The sequence below is a fragment of the Leptinotarsa decemlineata genome, unplaced genomic scaffold, assembly GCF_025532065.1.
Source record: "Leptinotarsa decemlineata unplaced genomic scaffold, Ldec_3_MD MMD2_P_RNA_scaffold_6, whole genome shotgun sequence".
Taxonomy (NCBI): Eukaryota; Metazoa; Arthropoda; class Insecta; order Coleoptera; family Chrysomelidae; genus Leptinotarsa; species Leptinotarsa decemlineata.
The window spans coordinates 17,850,119-17,876,929 of NW_027412533.1; the positions used below are offsets into that span (position 1 = coordinate 17,850,119).

Below are 26,811 nucleotides of genomic sequence, written 5' to 3' on the forward strand. Positions count from 1 at the left end.
ATCGGAAATTAAAATTTTTCAGGCATTCATTTTATTTACAGGCAAAATTTGTTACTACAAATAAGTAACTGATTAATTGGACTCTTCAGTGGTTTATATTACACAGTAATTTTTCGTGATGAACTTTTCAGTTTACCATTTATATACTTCTGAAGATTCTCTATCGATTTAGCTTTATTTTTCAGATTGTGGAAGTTTGAATAACTGAAAACTCCAAGAAACAAAGTAGAGTAATTCAATATTGAAGAATGAAGAATATGTAATAATAATATACCATTCTGAACAATGTGTTGTATTATCAAAGAAAAACGTACCATTCTTTATTTTCAAAAGGTAATGAATCCATATCTATAACTTGTGATTAGTCATTTTTTTTTCATCTTTTGAATTGGTACTTGAATCAAAATAGCATAGCAATGGTTAAAGAAAATCACGTAGTTATAATTTTATCACCCAATTTACATATTTTTCAAAATTATGTTTATTTTCAGTTGTTTATAAATATTATTAAAATAGGTTTTGTAAAAATTTTGTTTCCCTTTATCAATTAGCTGAGTGAATATTTTAATGTTCACCAAAAAGTCGAATGGTCCTCATAAAGTGATTTGCTAATTTTTTTTTTCTCAGTTGAAAGAAAAAATTATTATTGTTATAAAAAAAAAGTACCTACGATTTTGTAATAACTATAAAATTACATTCTGGACATTCAACCGAAAATGTGAAAATTCTCTTATCAGAACCAATTTTTTCAAACTATTTGTAGTTATTTTTGAATATGCATAACATTCAGTATAGAGAAATCCTTGGAATGAAATGTTTAGAGTATGATGACTTCCTGAAATACAGTGAAAGGCATTATGTGATTTGAAATTTCAAAGTATCTAAATCAGGTAATCAATAAAAAACGCCAAAACATCTTTTACAACTATGGCATGATCTTCTTCATTTTCTGTGTAGCTTTTTATGTAATCTACTTTTTAAAGATTGGTAAGTTCACTATTACATAACTTTTCAAACTTAATTATCTTTCAAAGTCGAAATCTTTCATGAGAAAAATGTAGATTTATTTGAATAATTTTAACCTGACTATAACCTGTTTTATAATTTTCCATCCTTTATATTTATATATTTTCAATATAGCCAAAAATAGGATCAATATAGTTACAAAAATGTGTAATGAATATTTCCAAACATATAATACCACATTCAAACTCAATATTAAGTATCATTATCAACAAATTGTTTGAGCAGCACACGAATCTAAAAAAAGGAATATCATTGGCAATTGAGAAAACACATTTTTATAATATATTATTTCAATAATAGAAAAGTAAAAAATCAACGATAGTTGTTGTCAGTATATGAAATATGATAAAAATCGAAAAATGTTGTAGTTGATTCCCCAGAAAAATGTTTATTTCTTTCAAAGAAGTGTGCCATGGCAAATATTTATTCATTCCACATTATCAAGATGTTCAAGATGTTGACTGGTCTATAAACTATTTGAAGTATTTTAACTGAATAATTAATCAAATTCTGATATATTTTTCAGTTGAACCCAGTGGTTTTAGTTTGTCCACATGTTACACTTTTTGGACACTTCTCTATTGCTTTCTCTCATCATTGCATTATGAGAAAATGTCTCACAAATAGATTCAATGAGAATAAAGGTGAATTTAGGATATGGAAAGCTTTTGGGTTTTCACTAGAACGTTGTTGGCAGTGGATACTTTGAGGTTTATTATTTTATTAATACTTTGATATGAGTGTATACAACCTTGCTAGGAGTATGAGAAATGACAATTATTATTTGGTGCATTACATTCCCAGCATTCACTGAATGCAGATTCAATAAGTAATATAATCAGACTATTCGACAGTTTGGTAACTATCTGAAACAGTGTGGCCTATTCTGACATTTGTTTGAATGAACTCTAGCCTCTTCAGGGTTATTTTGGAACTCTGCGAGGAGAATAAGTTCTTTAAGCCATCTTCAAGCTGCGATGACTATACTTGTGATTACTGTGCGCCGTTTCAATAAATGGTGATAAACTTCTAAATGTCTGTATTGAAATTGACTATATTATATTATACAGGTGCAACTGTACTTGAATGTGTTCCCAAATCATGTAATTAATAGATTTTTGTAAATAAATGACAACAAAGAGAATAACGGTGGATAAAATAAGTTATTCAGATTTATTTGTAGATTGGAAGAATATTCATCAAACTCGAAGTTCTTGAAATCAAATTTTGTCTCATCTGAGTCAATTCATTTTATCTACTTGCACAGTCACTCATTATTTCATGGCCCGAAAGGAAATACAATATTTTCTGAAATGTTATTAATTAGCAAAATAATTTTGTAAATAGCTTAAAAAAAATTGTATTTCTATTTGCTCTAAAGAGCGAATGTGCATGAATTCAACATTCCATATATTTATTAACTTTGAAAAATCAAAAAGCGCATGGCAGTGACCTGTTTTTTTATTTTATTTTTTGATATAGTTATTGCAGCTTTCGATGTTTAATCCGTTTTTATTGGGCCAATTTTATTTTTAGTTTATTTGTTTCAATTGTTACTAACATCGTAGTTATAGTTGTATATGTTTGATTGGAATCAACCCACAAATTATGAACAAATGAGGTTCACTTGATAATATCATGAAGCTTTTATGCAGTTTATTTTTCTGCCAATCTTCATGTTCGACAACATTCTGATGTTGTTATGAACTGAACCCTTCTGATAATGAATTGAATAGTTGATTATATCAGGTTATCTACCTTCGAAGAGCAAACATTTAATTTTTCTTATTTGGGAGAAGCACAGACATTTATAATTCAAACTCCAAACTCTGGGAAATTAATAATCATGGTTTCAAGAAAATGTAGTCACAAAGCTCAAATGCGAGTTTTTAAATTTATTGCAATATTTGTACACTCAAATGTAAAAAATCCTTTTCATAATGACTAGTAAATTAGGAAGGTATCATTGGGTGAGCCACTGTCACGATTATATTCCGAAAATGCGCAGCTGGTCAAAATAATAATAATATATAAAATAATGATAATAATAATAATGACACAAACTACACAAAGTTATTGGATTTCAACATACAGGAACAATTCAAGCTCATGAAGTAAAATAATTTGTGAGTATTAATACATTGACAATAATGATAAGAATGTAATTTGGAATGTTACATTACCTTCATTCTGGGATCAGGAGGTGTATGATTTCATCAAGTGAGAGGCATTATTCAATTATAGTTGAGACCTAAACCGGGAGTGGTAATTTATAGAAAGGTTAGATTTTTGCTATATTTGTTTTTCCATCTTTTGGATAATTGAATATTTCAATATGAATGGATTTTTTGTTTTTCCGAATTTTTCTTTCTTTTTTGGGAAACAGGGATTTATGACAAGTGACTACAGGGGCACAAACAGAAACACTGGTGTTAATAAGATCACAAATTTTTTTAAAGTCAATTCAATAACTCCACATATGTTCAAGACAGGAAGCAAGTACTAAGTATCAATTATCTAGGAAGAAGTTACTCAGAATGAATAATGTTCTATCATTTCATGGAGATAGAATTTAACGCTCGTAAACACAAAGTACATCGGATAAATCTTCCTGATTTCAGATCTTGAAACATAACCGAGCTAACAGAGCTTCTTGGTTCTTTATAGATATAAAGAACCAAGAAGCTGTGTTAGCTTCAGACTAGATAGTCTGAATTAAAATTCCTTAGCATTCGTTAGGAAGGCAACTCACAATATTAGACCCTCTAGTAAAATTTGAGCATAATATTTCTGAAGTTTTGTGATATTGAATCCTTTTTCACATAGTATAGTCAATCTTTTGAACGGTACGCAAATTGAAATGTAACTATATACAGACTGGCTGGCGAGGATTATAGAAATTTGAATACATCATTTCATGACTTTGATTGTACCACTGTTATGATAAATGATGTTTTCACCATCTTAAAATTAATCTTCATGGACAAATTGAAATTGGTCAATATGCGTAGGTATTTGATATATTAAATTCAATATGGCGCCCTATTCATTTAAGAAAAACAAAACTTTTTGAATGAGTGCCCCAAATGTAAGGATTTCAACATGAAGTACAATGTATAAGTAGTTTTATATAAACACCCTTGTATGTTGAATATATTATAAAATCGAAAATTATTAAATGCTCATTGTATAAATCAATAAATGATTAATTTCAGGGAACATTTTCTCATATTTTTCGATAGTTTTCAAACAGTTCATAGTTTTGGGTTGTGCTGAAAGTTTTGCAGAAAGTGTTAAGCAATGCCTGGATTGTGGTAAACTTTGAGACTAAATAATTAATATCGATGTTTGTTCGAAGGTGGATGACAATGTTTCATGGTGCATTTCATTAGTTGAAACTTCCATTGTCTAATATGATATAAATCAATTTGAAATCCCTGAAATAATCGATAAAAAGTTAAAAAGATTACCTGAAAAATAATAACTATATTAGGCAAAAAAACTGAAATTACCATGAAATAAAATGAAAGAAACAAACAAAAAAACAAAAAATTGAACTATTAACTAATTAAAAATTATCAATAAGAAATGAAAATTAAAAGATTTCAAGTCAATTTGTAATTTTCATTTCTTGTTAATAATTTTTAATCAGCTGATAGTTCAATTTTTCGATTTTCTGATTGTTGCCTGTATTTTATTCAATATCTTTTTTTCATAATATAATTGTTATTTTTCAGCTCATCTTTTTAATTTTTTAAAGATTCTTCAAGGGATTTCGAATCATTATATTAGATTTAGTAGACTTTATTTTTTATTAGACATTTTCATCAGACAATACAAGTCCGAACTAATGAAATGAATCAATATTGATATCAAATTCTTCTTTTATTGCTACCAGTCAGGTAAAGATAAAAAATCAACGTTACTGTTGTTCAATTATTAGGACATTAATATTTATTATAAAAAGTCATTGTTATCATAATTTTTACCACATATTTGACAAAATTTTATGTATCTTCTTTCATATGCAGACGAGCAAATATTTACTTTTTTATTTTATTTCACCAGATTGTTAAAAAGTGTATTAAGATACAAGTCCTCTATGAAAGGGCACCATGTAAATGATGTTCAATTACTACAATATCAAATGAGTTTTAATTGAAATGATTGAGAAATTAACCAATTTATGTTTTCCATTTTTTGAAGAAATAAACGGAAATATTCGAAAAGAAACTAAAATTTAAATTTTTTTTCTGTTTCACTGTTTTTCGGGGTCAATGAAATAATCAAAACTATTTTATAGACCCAATCTGAGTTTGTCTGAGCATGTTAGAAAAAATATTTCATGAATGAAATGACTGTTTTTCTCTCAAGTGAGAATTTCAAAACCACTATCAATAAGCTAGAAGAACCAGTGAAAATTAACATTATCAGTTCATAATTTTACTCTATTTCCAAATTTAGTTGCTTTTCATTCTCTCAAGTAATCAAATTCGCTACAGCAAACGCTTAGTTAAAAAATAATTTTGTTATCTAATGATTAATGAAGATATTGTCAATTTAACTATTTTAACAATAAATTGATAAAATATTTTTTCCAACAAATGTTTGACGTGATTCTTTATATTAAACTTTTTTATTCATGAACCTATTGTAGTGTTCAGTGAAACTTACCACAAAACATTGAAACATAGATGAAAACCGTATCAAAATTGGTTGAGCCAGTCTTGAGATTAGCGGGCACAGACAAACAGTTGAACACACAAGCAGATGGAAAGACTAACAGACAGCGATCAAGTACACTTTTATTATATGTATATTTATCAATTGATACATCATAAAGAGGAGGAATTCAGTGAATCCTTCAATTAATTTTATGTATTTTTCTGATGCAAAGTGTTTTTTTCAAAGAAGCAATATGTGAAAGTATTTCTCAATTACATTCTAGATAGATATGATGAAAATAGAGGTTCTTGCTCCCATTCTGAACGATAGGTTGTTCATATCTCTGTTTGACGTTTGAAAATAGTGAAATACATGTTCTGCAACAAATTTTATAAGTTTCAAAATTAATTCGTAAATATGGAGCCACTAAAAAGATATCTCAAATATGTCTTTCACTGGATATCTCAAAAATATCTAAAACAAGATATCGACGTCTTGAGACATTCAGATGTATCAAAGATGCGAAAAAGATATCCCTAAGATATATGTTGCTCTACGGGAAAGCAAGAGAAAAATTATTCAATATTTTCTTGCTCTTGAATAAAGTAGCATATTCAAAAAACAATTCAATGGGAGATTTACACTTGACAATTTACAAAACCACGACACGTGTTTCGCTATTCAATAGCGTCTTCAGGCGTTACACAGTATTGTGAAGCCTGAAGATGCCATTGTATACAATAATGTGTGATGTCTGGAGATGCTATTGTATATCGAAATACGTGTTGTGGTTTTGTAAACTGTCCAGTGGAAATCTCACATTGAAGTGTTTTTTGGATACGCAATAGTGCATTTTCATAAGGTATTGGTCAGCTCTATTGAAATATCAATCTGAGTTCGGATTAGAATGGAAATTGAGAGCATAAAATAGTGTCTCAAATGAGTATTATCAGTTGAATATGGAATGATTTGATGTTTGTATTTTAAGTGCTCGATACAAACTGATTCTAATATATGTAAAAACACAGCATGGTCAGGATTTCGTGTTCCAGAAACGATGGATGACAGATTGAAACTGATATTTAAATGCCATTTCAAAGATGAAAACGTTTTGAATAAATATTGTGTGCAAATTGTAAATTTATATTCAGCTCCTTAGAGACAACTCGAATGACATAACAACCTGAAGATGTACTTCTATATAAGTCTACAATGTAATTTCCAAATTTCAGGATCTTACTAATCTGTACAAACTTACAGAAAATCATTTCATTAAGTTTTTTATGCCAAAGGATTGCCATATCAAAATACCGCAATTTTTCAGTTTGATGAAAGTATATACAGTGCCCAATGTTCAGTTTTGTATTTCATTAATGTTGTTTTAAATTTCATAAAGAATGAAAATTCTCTGCTTCATCAACATTAACAATTTCAAGTTTGATTTTTTTTGTGAGACATAATATGGGAGCTATCAAAGAATAAGCAATAATTCATAATAATAATTTTTTTTTAAAATTTCTATGGCCATTCAGATGAGAGGAAATCAATTTCTGTTCTTCGTATAAATTCATTTTTTTGGTTTATCAAAACTGTTGGTTGCAAAAAAGCTGTAGCAGTGTTAGTTTTCAAATAAATAGTTCACATCATTGAAAGGGAAATAACGGAAAGTCTGCTGGTACTTATATTAAATAAGAAAAGTATGTTTTCAGTTGAAACTTCTAGATGAGTTAATACTTGATAGCTATGCTTATATAAAATTTTAAGGTTAACTTGGAATTTTTTTTTATACTTAATCTCAGTATTTGGTTACTATCTATTGTAGTTCAATAACTTTCACTGCAATGTGATACAAGACTGAAAAATATTATCAAATATGTTTTAAAAATAAGATAATCAAGTGTTTGATTACATTTTGTGTTCGAGGAATGTGCAAGTGAATATCATTGATCATATTTGTATTTTTAATGGACTTGCATATTTCTGTGAACATATTTTCTTTGTTCATGTTGTTATCTAGTACATGTAACTGCATGTAAGTCGCATGATTAGCAATTATTATTAACTTGAAACTTCGGAAACATTTCATTCATAGTTTATAGTGTAAGACAACTAAGTTAATTTTATCCGAGAGGTTTTCAGAGATGATTTAGTGTGTAATTATACAGTTTTACACTCTATCTATATTATACTTCCAAAATAGTAGGCACTAAATTCTCAGAAATGACTGATTTGCCTCAAGGTGTTCCTTGCAGTGGCATATGGAAATTGTACTAAACAGATGAGGAAAAATGATGATAAAATATATAGAATCACAACCTTGACAACAGTGTTTTCGTTTTAATGCAATTATATTTCTGAGAATTTAGTACATACCATAATGGAATTGTACTATAGTCAGACAATAATTTTTTCGTAAACGTGAATACAAACAATATTAGTTATATTACTTGTTTATAAATGAAGTTGTCAATTTATAAGAAAATTTAAATAAATCATTTGAAACATGCCTCTGTTTTTGATGTTCGTGCTTTTGTTTTTTTGTGAAGCGTCGAAGAGTGGCTTAAGTGAGAAAAATTGAAACTACACAGCGGATTCTCCACGTTGAAAGTGTACGTAGCTTAACAAATTCATAAATATTCTAAGAAATTATATGTTATTATATATGTTGCTTCCATTTCTAGAATATTTATGAGTTTTTAGTAACAGTAGGTTTAGGTAGTTGTGATAATCTCCGCTTTCTTGGTCATATTATTTGCCTTGGCATGTGTCTTAACCTAGATGTCTGTAAATACTAACACACACACACACACACACACACACGATACCCAAAAATTCTTTTTCATGTATTCCAGAAAGCACACAATAAAAACGGATTAATAATGTTTCTGATTATGTTTACATAATTTTTAATTTTCTTGATGAAGAGTATGAATTTTAACCCCTTTTCCAGAAAAACATGCAATTTTGGTTAAAAACCAGCATGTCCTGTCTTAGATCTAGAATAGTTTGGCATATATTTTTATGACATTCAAATATCCCCAATTCTATGAAGGATTCATTTTTTGAAGGGTGCAAATTACTTAACCCTCTGGTTGGTGATATTCGATGTGCGAGGCATTTTTTCGGTACATACTAAGAGTAAATGTTATTTGCAAAATGCAATATCCAGAACAATTCATTTACGAAATTATGTAATTTGGTAAAAGTTGACTATCGAAATACATAGTGAGTATTTCAAGAAAGGAACTTACGTGAACTAATCAACCGAAGCAAATATGGCATTTGGAAAATTATAGGGTTTTTTGATGAGAAATTACACTTGGAAACCAGGTCTTAGTTGTCGCCATATATGTAGATGAACATTCCCAATTGAAAATGAACTTCAATTATCAAATAACGTTTTATATAGACTTTGACATGAAATCAATTGATCCACTGAATGAACATTCCCAAATTATAAATCATTGGATAGGTATTGAAAAAAAATATTGTTTCAAATATAGTTCTCTCTCTATGTTATTGGCTTTTGCTTCCATTCAAGCACATTAAGCCAATTCAAAGAAGTTACTTCTCAGAAAATAACGTTTCATATAAATCTGAACAAGAAACCAATGGAACAACTGTGCATACTTTGTGCAAGTTTCCTTACAGAGGTTATCCCTACATATATTTTTAGTTACAAACTAGTTTCAGAGTATTTCAGTCTATTATTCCAAATAATTTCATCGAATTTTTACCGTTATGTTCACTTGGTGTTACCTGCATCTCGTGAACATAGCTCCGTACAGAAAAGAAGTATTCTATATATTACAAATTCAACTCAGACAGAAATCATGGCAAAGATTACTGTAGACACATACAGCTTGTCAAATTTCCTCTCTATCGCCCTTTTAACGAACGCACATCCAGTTGACGGGACCAAAACGAAATTCAGAAAACTATAGGTACAACAAATACCGAAAAAATGCCGTTTCTCTTGGTGATATGGTATTGAAGTTCACTATGCTTGATTTTATGTATACATTTTTCAATTCTGGGAAAATACATTCAAAGTGTATAACTAAAAACACATCTTTCTCAGATACTGCAGTTATATTGAATGAATGTAATCAACAACAAGTTCACTAGACTACTTTAATTTTTTCAATCATTATATTTTACACAGTTGATAATATGTTCATAAAAACAGTCCAGGAGTATTCTCTGCAATAATAGATACAGGAAGTTCATACCTACATGTGTGCACTCACATAACTGTTATTTTCAATATGAAAGTTATATGCATATATATTTTCTAAATTGATGGCAAGGTTCCATTGTAATTAGTAATAAGGTCGTGCTGGTTTTAGTTGGTTTATTTTGTAAATAATAGTTTTTGTTATATGTTTCCCAATCATTTTACCAAAACTATTCATTGAAATCAAATGAATCCGACCATCAAAGCATTTCAAACCACTGGAAACATCCTTTAAAAACAGTATTGAGCCTTTTCCAACAAATTTTTATTGAAAATAGTGCAAATTCTATATTCAGTTACGAATTCTTTTGTATGTTGAACTTCTTTACTTCCTATAATGTATATGGTCATTCTAGTTATAATATAGGACTCTTATTATACAGTGTGACATACTTGAAATGAAGACACCCCATTTCTGAAAGCAGACATTTGATTTTTGGTACAGGCATAAACATTCATGGGCCTTCAACCCAGTAATTTTCATATTCAAGTCCGATTTTCAACTGACTGTTCCGAATAAGAAGCTACAGAAATGATAAAATAGTCAAAATCAATGAAATGAATGTATTCGTAATGATTATTAGGTTTTTCATTCTCATTCCTACATTATAACGAATTTATTATTTTCGTAGCTTCTTATTTAGAACTATTAATTGAAAATCGGACTTTAATATGAAATTAGAATTTTGCGTTGAAATTCGGTATGTAGGGAAAAATCGATTTCCAAGCAACTTTCTCTAATAACTTATTTCGATATCATAAACGCAAAGCAAAATATTGAGAATTTGCCCTTTTCACAGGAACGGAGTAGGCTGCATTTGAGGCTGTCAGTCGAGCTAAGTATTGCGAAAAGTGCGGCGCTTGAAATCAAATCAGAAATCAAATATTGACGTATATGGTTATACGAGGGTGGTTTGAAAAGTTTCCGACTTAACAAAGATACAAGACATTTTTTTGATTTTTTTTCATTTCTCATATTCACCTTTTAACTCTACACACTCCTCCCAGCGATGCTTCCGTCTCTGTAACCCGTCGTACTCGGCGTTTTTCTCTGCAGAGTAATTGTTCACGAAGCTGATCGCCTCTTCATTTGATGAAAATCTCTGTCCCCCAAGTGCAATTTTTAGGTGAGAGAAAAAAAGAAGTCTTGGATCTAGATTTGGTGAGTAAGGTGAATAGTCAAGGAGTTCAAACCGTAATTCTTATATTTTTGACATGTCAGCCGCTGAGGTGTGAGACGGTGTGTTGTCAGCTTCCTCATGCTTAAATTGTTGATCTCTCTCACGTCAGTTCAGTGGTCATCTAGCACCATTTGGTGAAATTTGACGATGTTTTCATCGGTAGTTACAGTTTTCGGACTTCCCGAAAATTCATCGTCTCCCAAGCTCTTATATCCACGTTTCAATTCAGCTGTCAAAAATTCCACTGTGGTAAATGATGATGCAGAGTCCCCATACACATAATTCTACTTATCTTTGATTTGCGTAAGCATATTGCATTTCAAGACAAATATTTAATGACAGCTCGATACTCAATTTAGTCCATTTTCTTGAAAACACTCACATCAACTCACTCAAATGACTGTCACATAACAATTGCGAGTCCAAAATGGCTGACACTTTGGTGTGTAGCTGTCAACAGATGAACAACGAAATTCACTAGCTTTTATTTACGAGTGCTGCAATCTTCATGTTGAGGTCGGAAACTTTTCAAACCATCCTCGTAGATAAGTTGATAACATGAAATTGCAAAATTATTTTGGAAATTATCAAATTCATGAATTTTCAAGTTCTTTTTTCTCCGCTTGACTTGGATCATTTTTTAGCTTTGACGTCACACTCATAGTATTCACACACCATTGATAACTTCCTCTGTTATATAAAATATATCAAATAATATATTACAGACTACTTTTCCACCAATTAATAATGTACAGACTAATTTTCTACCAATGATCAATCATAAAACATTTGTGATTCACTTAGAAATTGAATGCCACTCCAAAAATAAGTACACAATGTGTCAATCGAAGAAACAGGTTAGTTCACAAGTTCATGAGCAGTTATTGATGTTTTGTAGTGGAGCCATTATTAATTGAAAGTTTACCTTTGAGCACTTAAAGATTTCAAATGATAGAGTATGTGAATGACCTGAAGGAGAGACTGCAAATTGTACACCAATTTGTCAGAACCGAATCACAGCTTTCCAGCGATTGGATGAAGATAAGATTTGACAAAAAGTCGCTGCCAGTGAGTTTCAAGGAGGGCGACGCAGTGTGGCTCCACCAACCCCAACGCCGCAAAGCTTTGTGCACCAAATTACAGAGACCATGGCAAGGACTTTACTTGGTAACCAAAAAAATTAACGATCTGGTGTACAGAATTCATTTGTCACCCAGAAGCAAGCCTAAAGTTGTCCACATATAGAGGCTGAGTGAGTCCTTACATAGGTCGTGATGTCTTCTTTTGGAATGTTGTTCGGGGCGAACAACCTCAGGAAAGGGGGTAATGTTGTGAATCATGCCCTAAAGAAAACACCACTGGTAACTATAAACCAATCGTGACGTAGCTAACAGTGCGCGAATGTACGATGTTCGCTGGCGCTCTAGATGTAGCGAGAATAATGCTACCGATTTCGATGGAATTTCGGCGAAATTTTCTAGCGCATTCGATTACGATATATAAATGCTAGCTGCGTGCATATCGAGACAGTCAAGTGGAAGTTACAGAGCGGGACGCGAAGCGATCTAGTAAGGCGATATGCATTCGAATAACAGTTGAAGTTTTAGTTGAAGTAATTGTCGTATTTAAATTGAAATAAAGTTAAGTTTGATTATTCAGTGTAGTCAATTATTGGACAACCCTCACGGGGAAAAAAGTAACAGTAACAATTGGAATGAAAAAATGGTTAAGGCTTTCGCGACAAAGGTTATACACCCAGGCTACAAATTAAACCAAATTGGGGTCATAACATGTACAGGCCCACTGATATTCACTTCTAATGGTCAAAAATTCAATATTGAATATTGTGAATTTTGATACCAATTACACAAAGAATAGGTATATCAAATCTGGGAAAACCAATTTCCCATATTAAAACATAAATTTGAAATGAAAATGGTTGTACACCACTAAACGTTTGGAAAAGAAATCGATAGTAGTTAGACACTCAGACAGCTTCATATTACACTCATTTGTACCAGATCTGTGATATAAACAAGTTTAAGTTGAACACTGGACTCGAGTACCAATCTGCCAATTGTCGTGGGTTCAAGTCATGTCTGAAGCAGTTTTTCATTTTTTTAATTCTCAATATTCAAACTATTTGAAATTGTAGAAAAAACAGAAATAGAAAATATTTTTTTCGAATGCTTTTTCTGGTTGCTTCTTGTCAGGAAATTCAATGGTATTACTCTGTGCTGGTCATTAAGGGGTGGGGGATGAGGTATAACACTTGAGATTTGAGGATATGATAAAAATATTTCCATTTTGCATTTTTTTAACAAATATGTTTTGAAGATATTCGATCTGTTTCATTTTCGGAGCCGTACCATATAGACTATCTGTTTTAAAAAAAACTGTTTGAAATCTGTTTTTCCGTTAACCAGCTGTCGCACCCCTACGAACGACAACCCTCAGAAGTCGAAACTTGTGCGAGCTAAGGATTAACGAGGTCTTACCTTTTAACGTGTGATTCCTAACACGGGTTGCACAATAGCAAGTGAAAATCGTTTGTTTGAAGGTGGTTGACAATGTTTCGTGGTGTGTTTCATCAGTTTGGATTTTCATTGTCTAATATAATATAAATTGATTTGAAATCCTTGAAAATAATTGAAAAAATTAACCGAAAATAACAATTTTATCAAACAAAAAACTGAAATTACAAAGAAATAACATATAAGCTGAAAATTAAAAAATATTAACAAAAAATGAAAATTAAAAGATTCCAAACCAAGTTACGTCACGATGTTTCGATTGTTAATATTCACAATCATCTTCGGGTGACAACTGGACTCATTTTTCCGAGATTTGACTATTTATAGGTCATTCGGGTGCTTTCACCCATCCCCAATTCCCTCTCTCCGCTCCATTGGTTTCAGCGGGAAATGACCGTTTGGCGGGAGTTGGTCGTTTTTCGCTTGATTAGAGGTTTCCATATGTCACGTATCTCTACGCTAGCTTGACTAAATGCGTTGTTGGACAACATATACGCGGCTTCCTTGAATTTTCTCCTAAACCAGTGTTCCTCTTTGTGGATGATTTCAGCTTGAGCCCACTTGATGTTGTGTTGATGAGTCCAAACATGCCTTGCTATTCCGGATTTGCTGGTTTCTACTCGGTGTGTGTGTTTCTAGTGCCGGATAACCTGCGAGTGCGGATAATCATACATCGGTGAAACTAAGAGGCCATTGAAAGTTCGTATTGCTGAGCACTAGAAACACACACAGCGAGGAGAAATCAGCAAATCTGGAATAGCAGAGCATGTTTGTACTCATCAACATAACATCAAGTGGGCTCAAGCTGAAATCATCCACAAAGAGGAACACTGGTTTAGGAGAAAATTCGAGGAAGCCGAGTATATGTTGTCCAACATGGCATTTAGTCAAGCTAGCGTAGAGATACGTAACATATGGAAACCTCTAATCAAGCGAAAAACGACCAACTCCCGCCAAACCGTCATCTCCCTCTGAAACCAGTGAAGCGAAGAGAGGAACAGGGGATAGGTGAAAGCACTCGAATTACCTATAAATAGTCAGATCTCGGAGAAATAAGTCCCGTTATCAGCCGAAGACGATTGTGGATACTAACAATCGAAACATCGTGACGTAACTTGGTTTGGAATCTTTCAATTTTTAATTTTCATTTTTTGTTAATAATATTTTTCAATTTTCAGCTTTTATTAATAATTCAATTTTTTTTGTTGTTGCTTGTATGTTATTCCTTTGCAATTTCAGGTTTCTGTTTAATAACATTGTTATTTTCGGTTAATCTTTTTGATTTTTTTCAGGGATTTCAAATTAATTTATATTATATTAGACAATGGAAGTCTGAACTGATGAAATACAAGTGAAAATCCATCGTTCAGACTGGGGCTTGTACCACCAACCAACACGCAAGTCAATTCGAGTGAGAGAACAAAGCACCCACGTCGAACCAGCTGTCTACCGACCGATTTAATAATTTTCTTTTCACAAACACAGGACTGTCAATATTTATTTGAGTTGCATAGATGCAGAAATAGCTCTCATCCTTGTCTGAAGTCATAATGCAATATAAGAATTCACAATATAACTGCAGTATAAAACACAAACCACATGGTAATGACTTCTCACTTATTTTTTAAGTTTCAACGAAATACAGAATAAATTTTTGTTATCTAGGTATTGACCCCATTGTTCCTGTTCAAACTCCAACAATGAGCAGCGCTGCCATTATTGGTATAGTAATAGCAGCTATACTCCTGGTCTTGATTGTGCTAGATATCACTTGCTATTCAGTTAATAGACTTGGGGTGATAGCGATGTGCTGCAATTCAAAATCCAAAAAAGCAGATGAAGAGGATCCTAAATTGGGAAGGTGAGAAAGTAATATGTTTCTAACGAAGATTTTTCTGGATATCATTGAGTAATGGGGTTACTATTTACTTCAATTACACATTTACTATATTTTTTCCCAAATTGTCAAGCTGACTTCACAATGTGCATTAAGATTTGAAATACCGATTTCCGTAGTTTTGAATTGGATGGAATTCAGTAAAATATTGTGTTGAGACCATGTACCAATGTGTGAGTATTTTTGCTTCTTCTCAGAATGATATAATTGTAAAGTTTTTGTGGAATATGCATCATTTTGGATCTGTGGATCAATTATTGAATTATTTGTTCACGTCTCTCATTTTTATCAAAATGAATTTAGTCTATGATTATTTTTGATTGACAAATTTCTATTTCATAAAAAATGGCGTCATTAGAAGTTTGCTGTACAATTTTTCAACACCGGTTCGTCGTATAGGCGTTAATTGATTATAGAAACAAAATTGATCTCAAATTTTAAATCGATTGATTTTATGAAAAAAATTCGCGAGCAGTGTAATTAACGGCACAACTGGAACCTCTGGCGTAAAATAAGTTCTGTTCTCTAACACAAGAACTGCAACATTCACCTCGAGGCGCGTTTTACTCATCAACTTGGCATCTTAAGGAGATGAAGTAGACTTGACACCAACTTGGTTTGTGAGACATGCATCAAAAAGAGTGTTGCAGTTCTAGTGTTTGAGAACAGTGCTCGCTTTGGAAGTAAGAATTTTTGTTTTGAGTGAGATATATAAGCCCTTCAGAGGATCAATAAACAAGTGAAACTTCGTGTATTCAAGATGAATGCATGTGCATAGATGCCCTTGAAATATTTCTTCTTCAAAATAAAATTCGACATTGGCCTTGTTATATAAATACGAAAATATATTGATATATTACAGGATTTTTTTCAAAATTACATTGGTCGCAAAATAAGCTCTGTTACGCCAGCGACGCAAAGTACAGAAATCGCATTTACAAAATACCAAAATTAGGTACTTTTTAGGTACCGAAATCAAAAATTAGCTGCTCTGTAACTTACACCGCAACTGAGTACTTAAACAATAATAACAATAATATCATCTTCATTATCTTCTTTTACATTTAAAGCAAATTAATTAGGAACAGTTCATTTATTATATGATGATGAAATGCTAGCAACGCAAGTTGCTAACATTATGTAATGCTAGCAACGCAATGAAAATAATAATGAGATAGTGAATGTTAAGGAAACACTATTAGGTGTTTAGGTGTTAAGTGCTGACGGTGAGGATTGTTAAATTTTCTAATTAATAAACAAAAGCTTCAAATTTCGCTAAACAACAGATCTAAGGATCAGGTCTCTCGAAAACGGGGATGAATGCTCAATCAGGTATAAACTAAGCATAGTAATAAAGTGCTAATTTGGTACTTGAAGGAAATTAAGATGGAAACGACCGTAATAAACAAAAAAAAACATCCGGGATACCTGATTTGACGAAAAAATCAACAATTAGCAATAAAGTCTTGGAATGCTTAAAGTGCTAATTAGGTGCTCACTAGATATTTATAGTAAACCTAGATTCAATAATGGCTATAGGGCTCATGGACCTGAAAACCACCATGACTGATGTACTGAGTTCTTATAGTACCTTTCTCAATAAATAAGGGCAAGAGAATAAAGTGCTTATTAGGTCCTCTCTAGATATTTATAGTAAACCTAGATTCCATAATGCCTATGGGGCTTATGGATCTGAAAACCACTATGACTGATGGAATGGGTTCTTACAGTACGTAACTCAATAATGAAGGGCATGAGAATAAAGTGCTGATTAGGTGCTCATTAGATATTTATAGTAAATCTAGATTCCATAATTCTTATGGGGCTTATGGGCCCGATAACCATCATGACTGATGTACAGAGTTTTTCTGGTATTTTCTCACTATCATGACGGCATTAGAATAAAGTGCTATTTAGGTGCTCACTAGATATTTATAGTAATCCTTGATTCCATAATGCCTATGGGGGTTATGGATCTGAAAACCACTATGCCTGATGGACTGAGTTCTTACAGTACATGGCCCAATAAATAAGGGGACGAGAATAAAATGCTAATTAAGTGCTCATTAGATGTCCATGGAACACCCGAGTTCCATAATGCCTATTGACATTCGCGCTCAAAATTTCCATGATTGATGTTCTTTATTGGGTTGGTATCCGATTCACTTCCTTAGTGCACGTCTGAGAAAGCTGAAAATAATCTATTTCTGTGAAAATTTCTAGAATTGAATAAAATAACGTTTTGATTCTCATTTTTACGAAAAACAATTGGAGAGAAAGTCATTTTTTATTAGCGGGCGTTGCAAGACTACTTTTAACTGGTTTGTCTATATTGAATAGAGTGATCCAATAAAAACAGTCTTTCGCTTACCATCTAGAATTTTTTTAGAATGTTACAAAAATTCTTTCAGAAGTGCAGCTCGATATCTCAACTCTTATGGAGGTCACTGAATTTATAATTTTCTTTCTAAATAACACGTAAAACAATTTTTTTCATAAAACAATTTTTTTCCGTTTTCTTTCAGTAGTACTACGAAAATGATTTTGAATCAAATTTTGAAGCTTCAGTTCTTGTCGGAAATTTATTTCTTATTGAAGAAGCTCTGATCCTTTTTTGTCGACTTAACATATGAAGATGTATGAAGCTCTAATAACCGGCAAGGACAAATATTTGCTATTATTATAGTTGAAAAATAAAAAATTCGAAATCTTTTCTTTAGTCTGTTTCAGATGATATCTCACACTTCTTATGTTAAATCAAATTATCCATTTTTATTATTCATCTTTACATTTATATTCGGTACAGAGAAGTTATTTAGTATACACTATCAATTGCGGAATAATTTGATGACTCTTAGGACGATTTTTTTTAATTCAGTCCATTGATTGTTACGGAAACAGTAATTTGAATATAGTCTTATTTGTTTTGTTGAATTTGCTTGATTTGCACTTCTTGACTGTCGTAGAGAATTGCATGATATTATTGATCTTAGGATCAATGGTGATGCAATTGTAGGTAATTGTACAGTTTTTGGAACTTCTCTAAGACTCATAGCTTCATCATTTAGTGCTGGCTCACTGTCTTTGTACGAAACAATCCCTAATAAAACTATATTCTCTGCAAAATAAAAAAAAAATCATTTACTATTTGCTTATTAAAATACACTTACCTACTAATATAATGTTTATAATTTAGAAAAAAATCTTTTTAGGCACGACATGAGGGTAACTCAGTTTTTTTGCCTAACGGAAGTAACGCTTACTATTCTACAGTCTATTCAGATAGTTTCCGCTGTTCAAAACTAGGAACTAATATTAGTCGTCAGTACTAACATAATGTTAGAATTATATCTAACAAATATAGTTTTATGATGTATCATTTTGCGTTGGTCACGCCATCTAATGAAAAGCTGGCAACGCCACTCATTGTAACAAGTAGTTGAAGTAGTGTATAAATAAAATGTCATAGTCGTGTTAGTGTGTTCCTGTTATTTTCCATTTTCTACCGTTATTACAACACAGAAGAAAAATAAAAATTCAACAGTTTTGAAAACATTGTTTATAATTGCACAGTAATATTTTTTGTAAATTTCCAACTATATTTATTCAATCATTTATTATTACTTTTGTAGTAAATGAGGTATCTATACATTTTTTAGAAATTTTCTACCGTTTGCGACATTTTTCAACATTTAATACTACATGACATGTTCTTATTCAACATTCATAGAAAAATTTTATCTAACCAAGAATACTTCTCCAATTTAATCAACAAAGAGATTAGATAAAACGACGGAGGCTGTATATAAATAGTATATATAAATGAATTATTATATCATATTTATTTTTAGTTGAGTTTAATTGTTTCAGTGATATGTATTTTAAACATTAAAGAAGTTTGTCTTCAATAGCATGTGAATATTACATGCACCGATTTCTATATTTCTATCATTCTCAATGATAGTTCAAATTTATAATTACTTTTTGGATAAAAATGTATTTCCAAGCAACCCGGAGACTTGTATCTGATCCAGCCTTCAAAATGGGAACTTTTGATAATTTATTTTTCAAAAAAAAAGCATTTTGTGAGTAGGTAGCTTGCAAGTAATGTCCACGAGTTTCCTTGTTGCATTTCTCCACTTGGTTTTTCCAATTATCAAAATTTTCAGATTCTATCAGTTCGTAGATATTGTTCTGTTGACTACAATATAGGCATACCAAAATTTCCTAACTATGATTCCTATCCTCACTTAAGTTTTTCGCTGAAAACTTATTACATTGTACAATAATAATTTTTTTTATCAAACCAGGTGCCCGCATTTTTTTCCGGTTATTTACGGTCGTTTTCATCTTAATTTCTTGCAAGCACCTGATTAGACTTTAAACCACGCTTAGTTTATAAGCTTTTGTTTATCAATTAGAAAATTTAACGATACTCACCGTTTAGCACTTAATAAGCATCTAATAGTGTTTCCTTAACATTCATTATTTCATTATTATTTTCATTGCGTTGCCAGCATTACATAATGCTAGCAGCGCAACTTTGAGTGTTGAGTTGCGGTGTAAGTTACAGAGCACCTAATTTTTGACTTCGTCACCTGAAAAGCATCTAAAAAGTACTTGATTTTGGCATTTTGTAAATGCGATTTTCGTACTTTGCGTCGCTGAAGTAACAGAGCTCGCAAAATAATAAATTTAACCACATAACCATTTCATATTGGTTGATGAAATGCGCGTTAGGAAAATGTAACAATTGAGGACGGCGGAAAAAGCTTTTTTGTTGCATTTGTCAAGATCAACTCAAAAGTAGACATATCAGCAATTTTGTTTCTTGATCTCAGTCTCTGAAACGAATACTATTCTAGTAAATAAATATCTTTTTTTTTTATTCAGTTCAAAACTACCACTCGTTCTTCATGTTAATTGTGCTTATTTATTGAACGATCACTGATCTAAATTACCATATTAGCTACTGAAAATATCTTGAACAGACAAGTAAATGTCACTTTAGCCTTATGCCCTTTTTTTCTATAAGTCATGCTTGACCCAAAAACCATCACACATACATACCAGGGTATTTCAGTTTATACAGTTGGCGTTTTCCGCTGCCTTATTGCAGTTACAAAGCTGCGCCCGCACATCCAAGCAGCCTCAATCTGCCCCAGCCTATCAAGCTCTCCTCTTCACCTATGTAAGATCATTTTTGTAGCATGCTGGAATGCAACTACATAAGTTACTATTTTATGTATCCAGAATTAAAAGCACTAGTAATAAGACATTTACTTATTCATCCATCTTTCACGTGATTCAACAATTATTAAAAATGTTAAAACAAATTTCATTTTTATAATGGAGAAACAATACTTTATATCAATTTTCAGTAATTGATTATTTGTTTAAATTGAAAGGGGTGTATTTTTAGGGGAGATTAATTTCAGAAATATATAATGAACAAAGCAACTAACTTAACAAGAAAGTATCTGAATAATAATAGAGGTATTCGATTTTCTTACCAGCTAATATGATTTTGAAAATATATGTGCATCGCTTCTATGGTCAGAAACACAAAATTATTCAAGTAAAAAGTGAAAACATTGACACAAGTATTCGTTTATTAGAACTCCAATAGTTCACACTTGTCGAGTATGATATTGATCTAGTAGAAATTATTATCATATAAGTAGATGAATTATTGATAGGTAAACGAGGAAACTACAAGTAGGTATACTCACATAAAAAGTTGAAATTACACAATTTTATTATAACGGCATTTTAAATAAAATTATTGTAAAATTTGGCAAACTAATTTATCGTATTCTGTTTTTCATTGTCAGACAGTTCTGATTCACTCTCACTGGTATCTTCTCCAACATTCATTATGAATTTTTGCACGTCATTCATAATGTGCCCTCTTTCAAAATATTCTTCTTCAATCTTCCCTAAGAATTTGCAAATGTTTTACCAGTTGTGTGTCCTGTTTGCCTCCGCACATCAGGTAATTTTAATGAAACATTACCGGATGCTACTTCAGTCTTTACTAGTGCTCATATTTTTTCTTTGGGGTTCAGGTCCGAATGGTACAGTATCAACAATGTATCTTTTATAAGCTGGTTTATGTTTATCAATTGATACTTATAATTGAGGTTTCAAAGCATTGGCTTCATATGGAATATCTCGTTTCGTTAGCCATAGCTGCATCGCTGCTTTTTTTCATGAAAACTTTGGACTGGAATCAACCTGAATATTGTGGTAGGAGACATTATCCATAACATAACGTGTTTTTTGGAACATTAAGGATGAATTCATCTTCAGACCATTGTGTTGAATTTTTAGAATCCTGATGCACCTCTAGTATGTATGATGGAAAGATGTCTTCCTTTGGACACTGGGGATTTCAAAAATTTATTTTTGCCAACGCAAAGTCCCAAGCATTTGGTACCATATATGAACTGTAGGTTTCATTGCAATATATTATGGTTCGTCCTTATTTCTTATATTTTTTAAATTTTCGTGAATATCCAGTGCGCATAGATTCACTGTCAAATTTCTCAATCAATACTTTTCTATTGGCTTCTGTTTTACTCCTTCAGAATTCCATTTTACAAATTTTCTAAAAGTATCAATCTTGCCTGTAAAATTAATTCCCTCTTCATTTTCAATAGCTTCAATTATTCTTTTCATTGTAGGCCTTCTTTCATGAATAGCTGTATAGAAGTAAATGATTTTTCTGGTAATTTCCTCTCAAATTCATCAACTGATCTCTTGGAAGTTGAAGGTTTGTTCATGGATTTCCTTTCCTTAGTGATTTGAAGGGAGCAGCAGATGTCTTGTTCTTATCTTAGGTAAGTATGCTTATCACAGTAGTGATACCAACTCTACAAACTTCAGCTACTTTCTCTTGTAGATTGCTCAGAGGAATTATTACTGCTCGTCGATCTTTCTCGATTTGCATAAACTTACACCTAAAGATTATAAAAAATTTTTCGACCTTGCCTGTGAATTACTTTCTTGGAACTGTAGACTGGCATTTATAATGAAGGAATGAACAAATTATTGTTAAAGACTCCTTGAGTTTAGGTAACACATTATGGTGAGTTTTTCACAAGGCAGTCTACAAAACCACAAGCAACCGCAACACGTGTTTCGCAATACAATAGCTTTCTAAAGCGTTATCTACTGACTAAATTCTACTTAATTCGATGTTTTAAAACACTTAATAGACAAGTTTCGGAACGTAAAATCGTTATCTGCGCCTGTATGAGTCATTGTCGGTAAGAAAATCAACAAACACACGCATTATGTTTTATTAAGTATATTATTATTATTTTTGTGAACGTTGAATTTTTGTATTTTTTTATTGAGATGAACGTCGATATTAAATAGTCTTATGAAAATGAAATATTCATTGTTTGATTGATATTTCCGAAAAATCTTGTCATCAGTATTGAAAACGTTTTATTAAAAAAAGAAGGCCATACAATTTTTGTTGAGGTGTTATGTTTCTCCATATAGAGATTCTTTTACAGAAACTTGTGTATGGAGCGGTCACTGTAAACGTGGCACCACTGTGTTGAAACCACATATGAACTGTAGTTTTTGGAATCATGCATTCTGCTGTAAAAACAGAAGCCAGTGTTCCTTCTACCAAATGCGATGGTGTTCAAGACATCTTATTTGAAAAAAAATCATGTGTGTGTGTCTTGTGGATAAAAGACTTATGGATAGGAATGATCAAAATGTTGAAAATATTGATTTCGGAAATGTCGTTTGTTTTAATTGCATGAGCCTAACACAAACCATTTTTGGAGTATTCGATTAAGATTGAGGTATCTATATAAGAGAATAACCCAAATTCTTCATTGAAAAGATTTTTTGTTTCTGGACGGGAAAGTTTTTCTCAAGAGCTTTTTCGTTTTTTCCATAATTATAAAAAACATGTGGAAAACTTCCGAAGAAAGGAAGAGGGTAATTAACATCAATCAAAACTCTACATAGATATATACATCGTACACTAGAGTTTCATTCAGATAAAGAAGAAAAAAAATCTTGATAAGTAAAATTTGAAATTTCTTTTGTAAAATGAATCTATTGGTTAACAAACTTAGCATAATCAGGAGACGACTAAAACTTCTTCTGTATTAATGTTTTTATATACATCTAGACAAATCTATATCTTACATAATGAGGGTCAATTAATTAATTCCTAGTATTTCGTTATTATTCCTATTGTTCAGTGTCATTCCCCCTACTTTATATCCCTAGGGTCACAGATAGTGACCCTAGTAATATAAGGTAGTAAGAACGGTAGGACCAGTATTTATAATTTTCCCAAAAGGTTGAAAATACATCCCAAAACGGGTAATCTGGCTTGCGCACGACACGCCCACTTTGGACCTTCAATGAAAAAATTTAATTTAAACTCTTCAAATATCAAAATTAAGAATTGAAGAAATTCAGGAACCAACTGGATGAATGAATGAATGATAATACCTGGTCAAAAAGTTTCATCAAATTCAAAAAAATCATTTTCATGTAGCTGCCGATCCTTTAAAACGAATCGATAGTAATATGGAAAAGAAAATATATATTTTCAATGATTGATGAAGCTTTTTATTTTTAACCTAAGTAAATTATTGAAAAAAATTTTCACAGCTTTGCTAAGTCTTAGCGTTGTTCCTTGGATGTCGAAACTTAGTGGTTTCAGTCTTCTTTTCTTAGAGAGTAGGACATCTTCAGTTTTCTCGGGAACCAATTTCAAGCGCAGCCGGTTGATTTTTTTGAGATACGAACTAGTCCTCTGTTCGTCAAATTCACCAGAAGGTCTACTGTTTTTGCTGTCACTATCGCGGCAACATCATCCTCTAAACCGATAAGTTTTATTTCGTCAGGCATTTCCGATTTCAGAAAGTCGTCATATTGGATGTTCCATATAGTTGGGCCCAGAATCCAGCCCTGGGGTACACCACTACTTATTTCAATAGATTTGACACTTTCTTCGCTCTCCAGCATTACCTCCCTCTCCGATAAGAAAATACCAATCAGGCTCTCCAATATCCCTCTATCTCTCAGTTTGTTCAGAATCAACTTCACTATTGACAGCGTTCCTGATGTCTAGCGTTATCGCAACGCAGAGAAGTCCTTGAGCTATGGCTTCCCTTGCACAAAGTATCACTTTATTACTGCGTCCGTGGTTTGCCGTTTTCGGAAACCATATTGGTTCGCTGATAGTCCCCCGGTTCGTTCCAGTTCTTCGTTGATGCGCTCGAGCCTTAGGTGTTCATTAAACTCGTCTTCTACATCCAGTAGGCAAATTGGTCTAAAGGAAGAAATATTTTCAATTGGTCTGTCACCTTTCCTTTTCAGAGCTATTTTTCATTCTGTGGGAAAATCTGCATGATCTGTTGTCACAAATGAATTTTACCTCCTCATGAGTCGGAAAGAGGTACTTGGTTACTTCATTCATTGTGTCCATTGTGAGACTTATTTGGAGCGGATACCTCATTACTTCCCTCACAGAATGTCCTTTGCCGTTGTTGAGGTTGTTCTAGAGTTCCCTGTATATTATCTTCACTTCTTAAGACATTCTTTTCGAAGGCTAGCAATTTCGTGATTCCACCAGTAAACCGGTTCCTTGCAGATTCTTTTTCTGGTTCTCGGCATAACCTTGTCACATATCTGTACAGGGTTTTCTGAGAAATTATTTGGGGAAAGTATAGCCTCATTTTTCTCCACTTCTTTCAGTATCGAATAGAGCTTCTCTCGGTCTATTTTTTTTGCCAATCTTGTGTATGTTTGGATGTATGTAGTTGGTTTTGTTCCGTGACTTCAAACAGTTGGTCACTGAGATGTTCTTCATCCAGCACATTTCATGATGTTATGAGCTGTGGAGATTGTGAGGTCTAGAACCATAACTTCTGTGGATAAAGGTAGGTTCCTTGGTTTATGATAACCAGGTCAGTAGCTACTATTCATTCTGTCATTTTGTCGCTAGATCATGCGCTTGTCGACTCCTGTTGGTAGTGATTTGTAGGATTCTTATCCTGATCGAGATGAATTTCTGATGCCTCCGACCTTATCATATTTGAGATTATTTGGCATTTACGAGTTTCTGTCTGGTGGCCCTCCAGATTGTATAGAAGGCAGTGTGGTTCGTTTTTGCACTCCTCCACCATATGGCCTCCCTTCCCACATTTTATACAAAGTTGTTTACTATTCGGCCCAGTGCACTGCATTGCTTTTTCAGATGCCCACGCTTCCAACACCTGAAATATCGCTCATCATTTTTCCTCTCAGAGAGTCTCCAGCCAATTTCTGCTGATTGAGCTTCCAGTGATTTTTCAGCGCCATTTTCTTCAGTTTTTTTTTAATAATCTATCTTTGAAATTACTACGCGAATTTCATTCTCGGTCACCACCTCATCCATTCCCCTAACAAGTATAGTCTTGTTGATTTTGAGTAGATGAGTCGTAGTTTCCGGTACTTTTTCAGTGCTTCAGCTTCACTCCATCTATTTTGAACTGTTGAGATGACTTCGTTGTTTCTACTCTTCCTGATTTGCCTGATTTCAGCGCCCACTTCATAAGGGTTGACTGTCTCTTTTATTTTTCGAAGCAGATCAGCTTATGATTTTTCTTCCATACGTACCAATAAGACGTCCTGTCTGGGGTTTCTTGCCTGCTGGTTTTGTAATTTACGTTTTTGGGTGTTACTCATGCTTCTTTTCCGTCGTATCGTTCCTTTCGTTCTTGCCTATTCGCTGTTATGGTCTTGATATACCAGACCAAGGAGACCACCTGTCTCAGGAATGACGAGCTTGTTTAGGTTCTGTCTTATTGCGTGTTCCTTTATATTCGCTAGAGAATGAAAAAGTAGCTTGTCTGACTTATTATTCACTACCATGTCTTGCTCAAAGATTGGATAATACCTCTCCTGCCGTCAAACTTCCTTATGATTCCATTTATATTTTTATCCTTGGACTCTATTTTACTGGTACACAGCAAGATGATATTCATTTGAAGCATCCGTGGTCTGTAAATTTTCGATGCGTTAATGAATATGCACAAAAGTCTTCGTATGTCCCGTCTTTTCTCAGTTGTTTTCTTCATCTCATTCTTTGCTCCATATCACAGTTTCCGTACTTTGCGTCAGGAATATTGAATAAAACCTCAAAATACTACTTACCTCGCAGATTTTCATTTTTGGCTTGTAGGCTTGTTTTAGAACTTGCTCTGATGACTTCCCCTGGCTTGTAATCTGCCTCAGCACTTCCAT

The 26,811-nt window shown here is 32.4% G+C and overlaps 1 protein-coding gene across 5 annotated transcripts in view; it reads left to right on the top strand.

The window, feature by feature from the left end:
* Window positions 1–26,811, top strand: part of Fas2 (neural cell adhesion molecule fasciclin 2) — a 117,013-nt gene that overhangs the window by 85,716 nt on the left and 4,486 nt on the right. The window contains exons 7-8 of one of the 5 annotated variants that reach the window (XM_074170066.1): window positions 15,309–15,504; window positions 20,624–20,731. In XM_074170066.1, the coding sequence (XP_074026167.1) occupies window positions 15,309–15,504; window positions 20,624–20,731 (304 nt within the window). Of the gene's footprint in view, window positions 1–1,938; window positions 8,198–15,308; window positions 15,505–20,623; window positions 20,732–22,226; window positions 22,383–26,811 lie in introns of those variants that run through there. The other 4 variants (XM_074170068.1, XM_074170069.1, XM_074170070.1 and 1 more) reach the window with 4 other exon arrangements.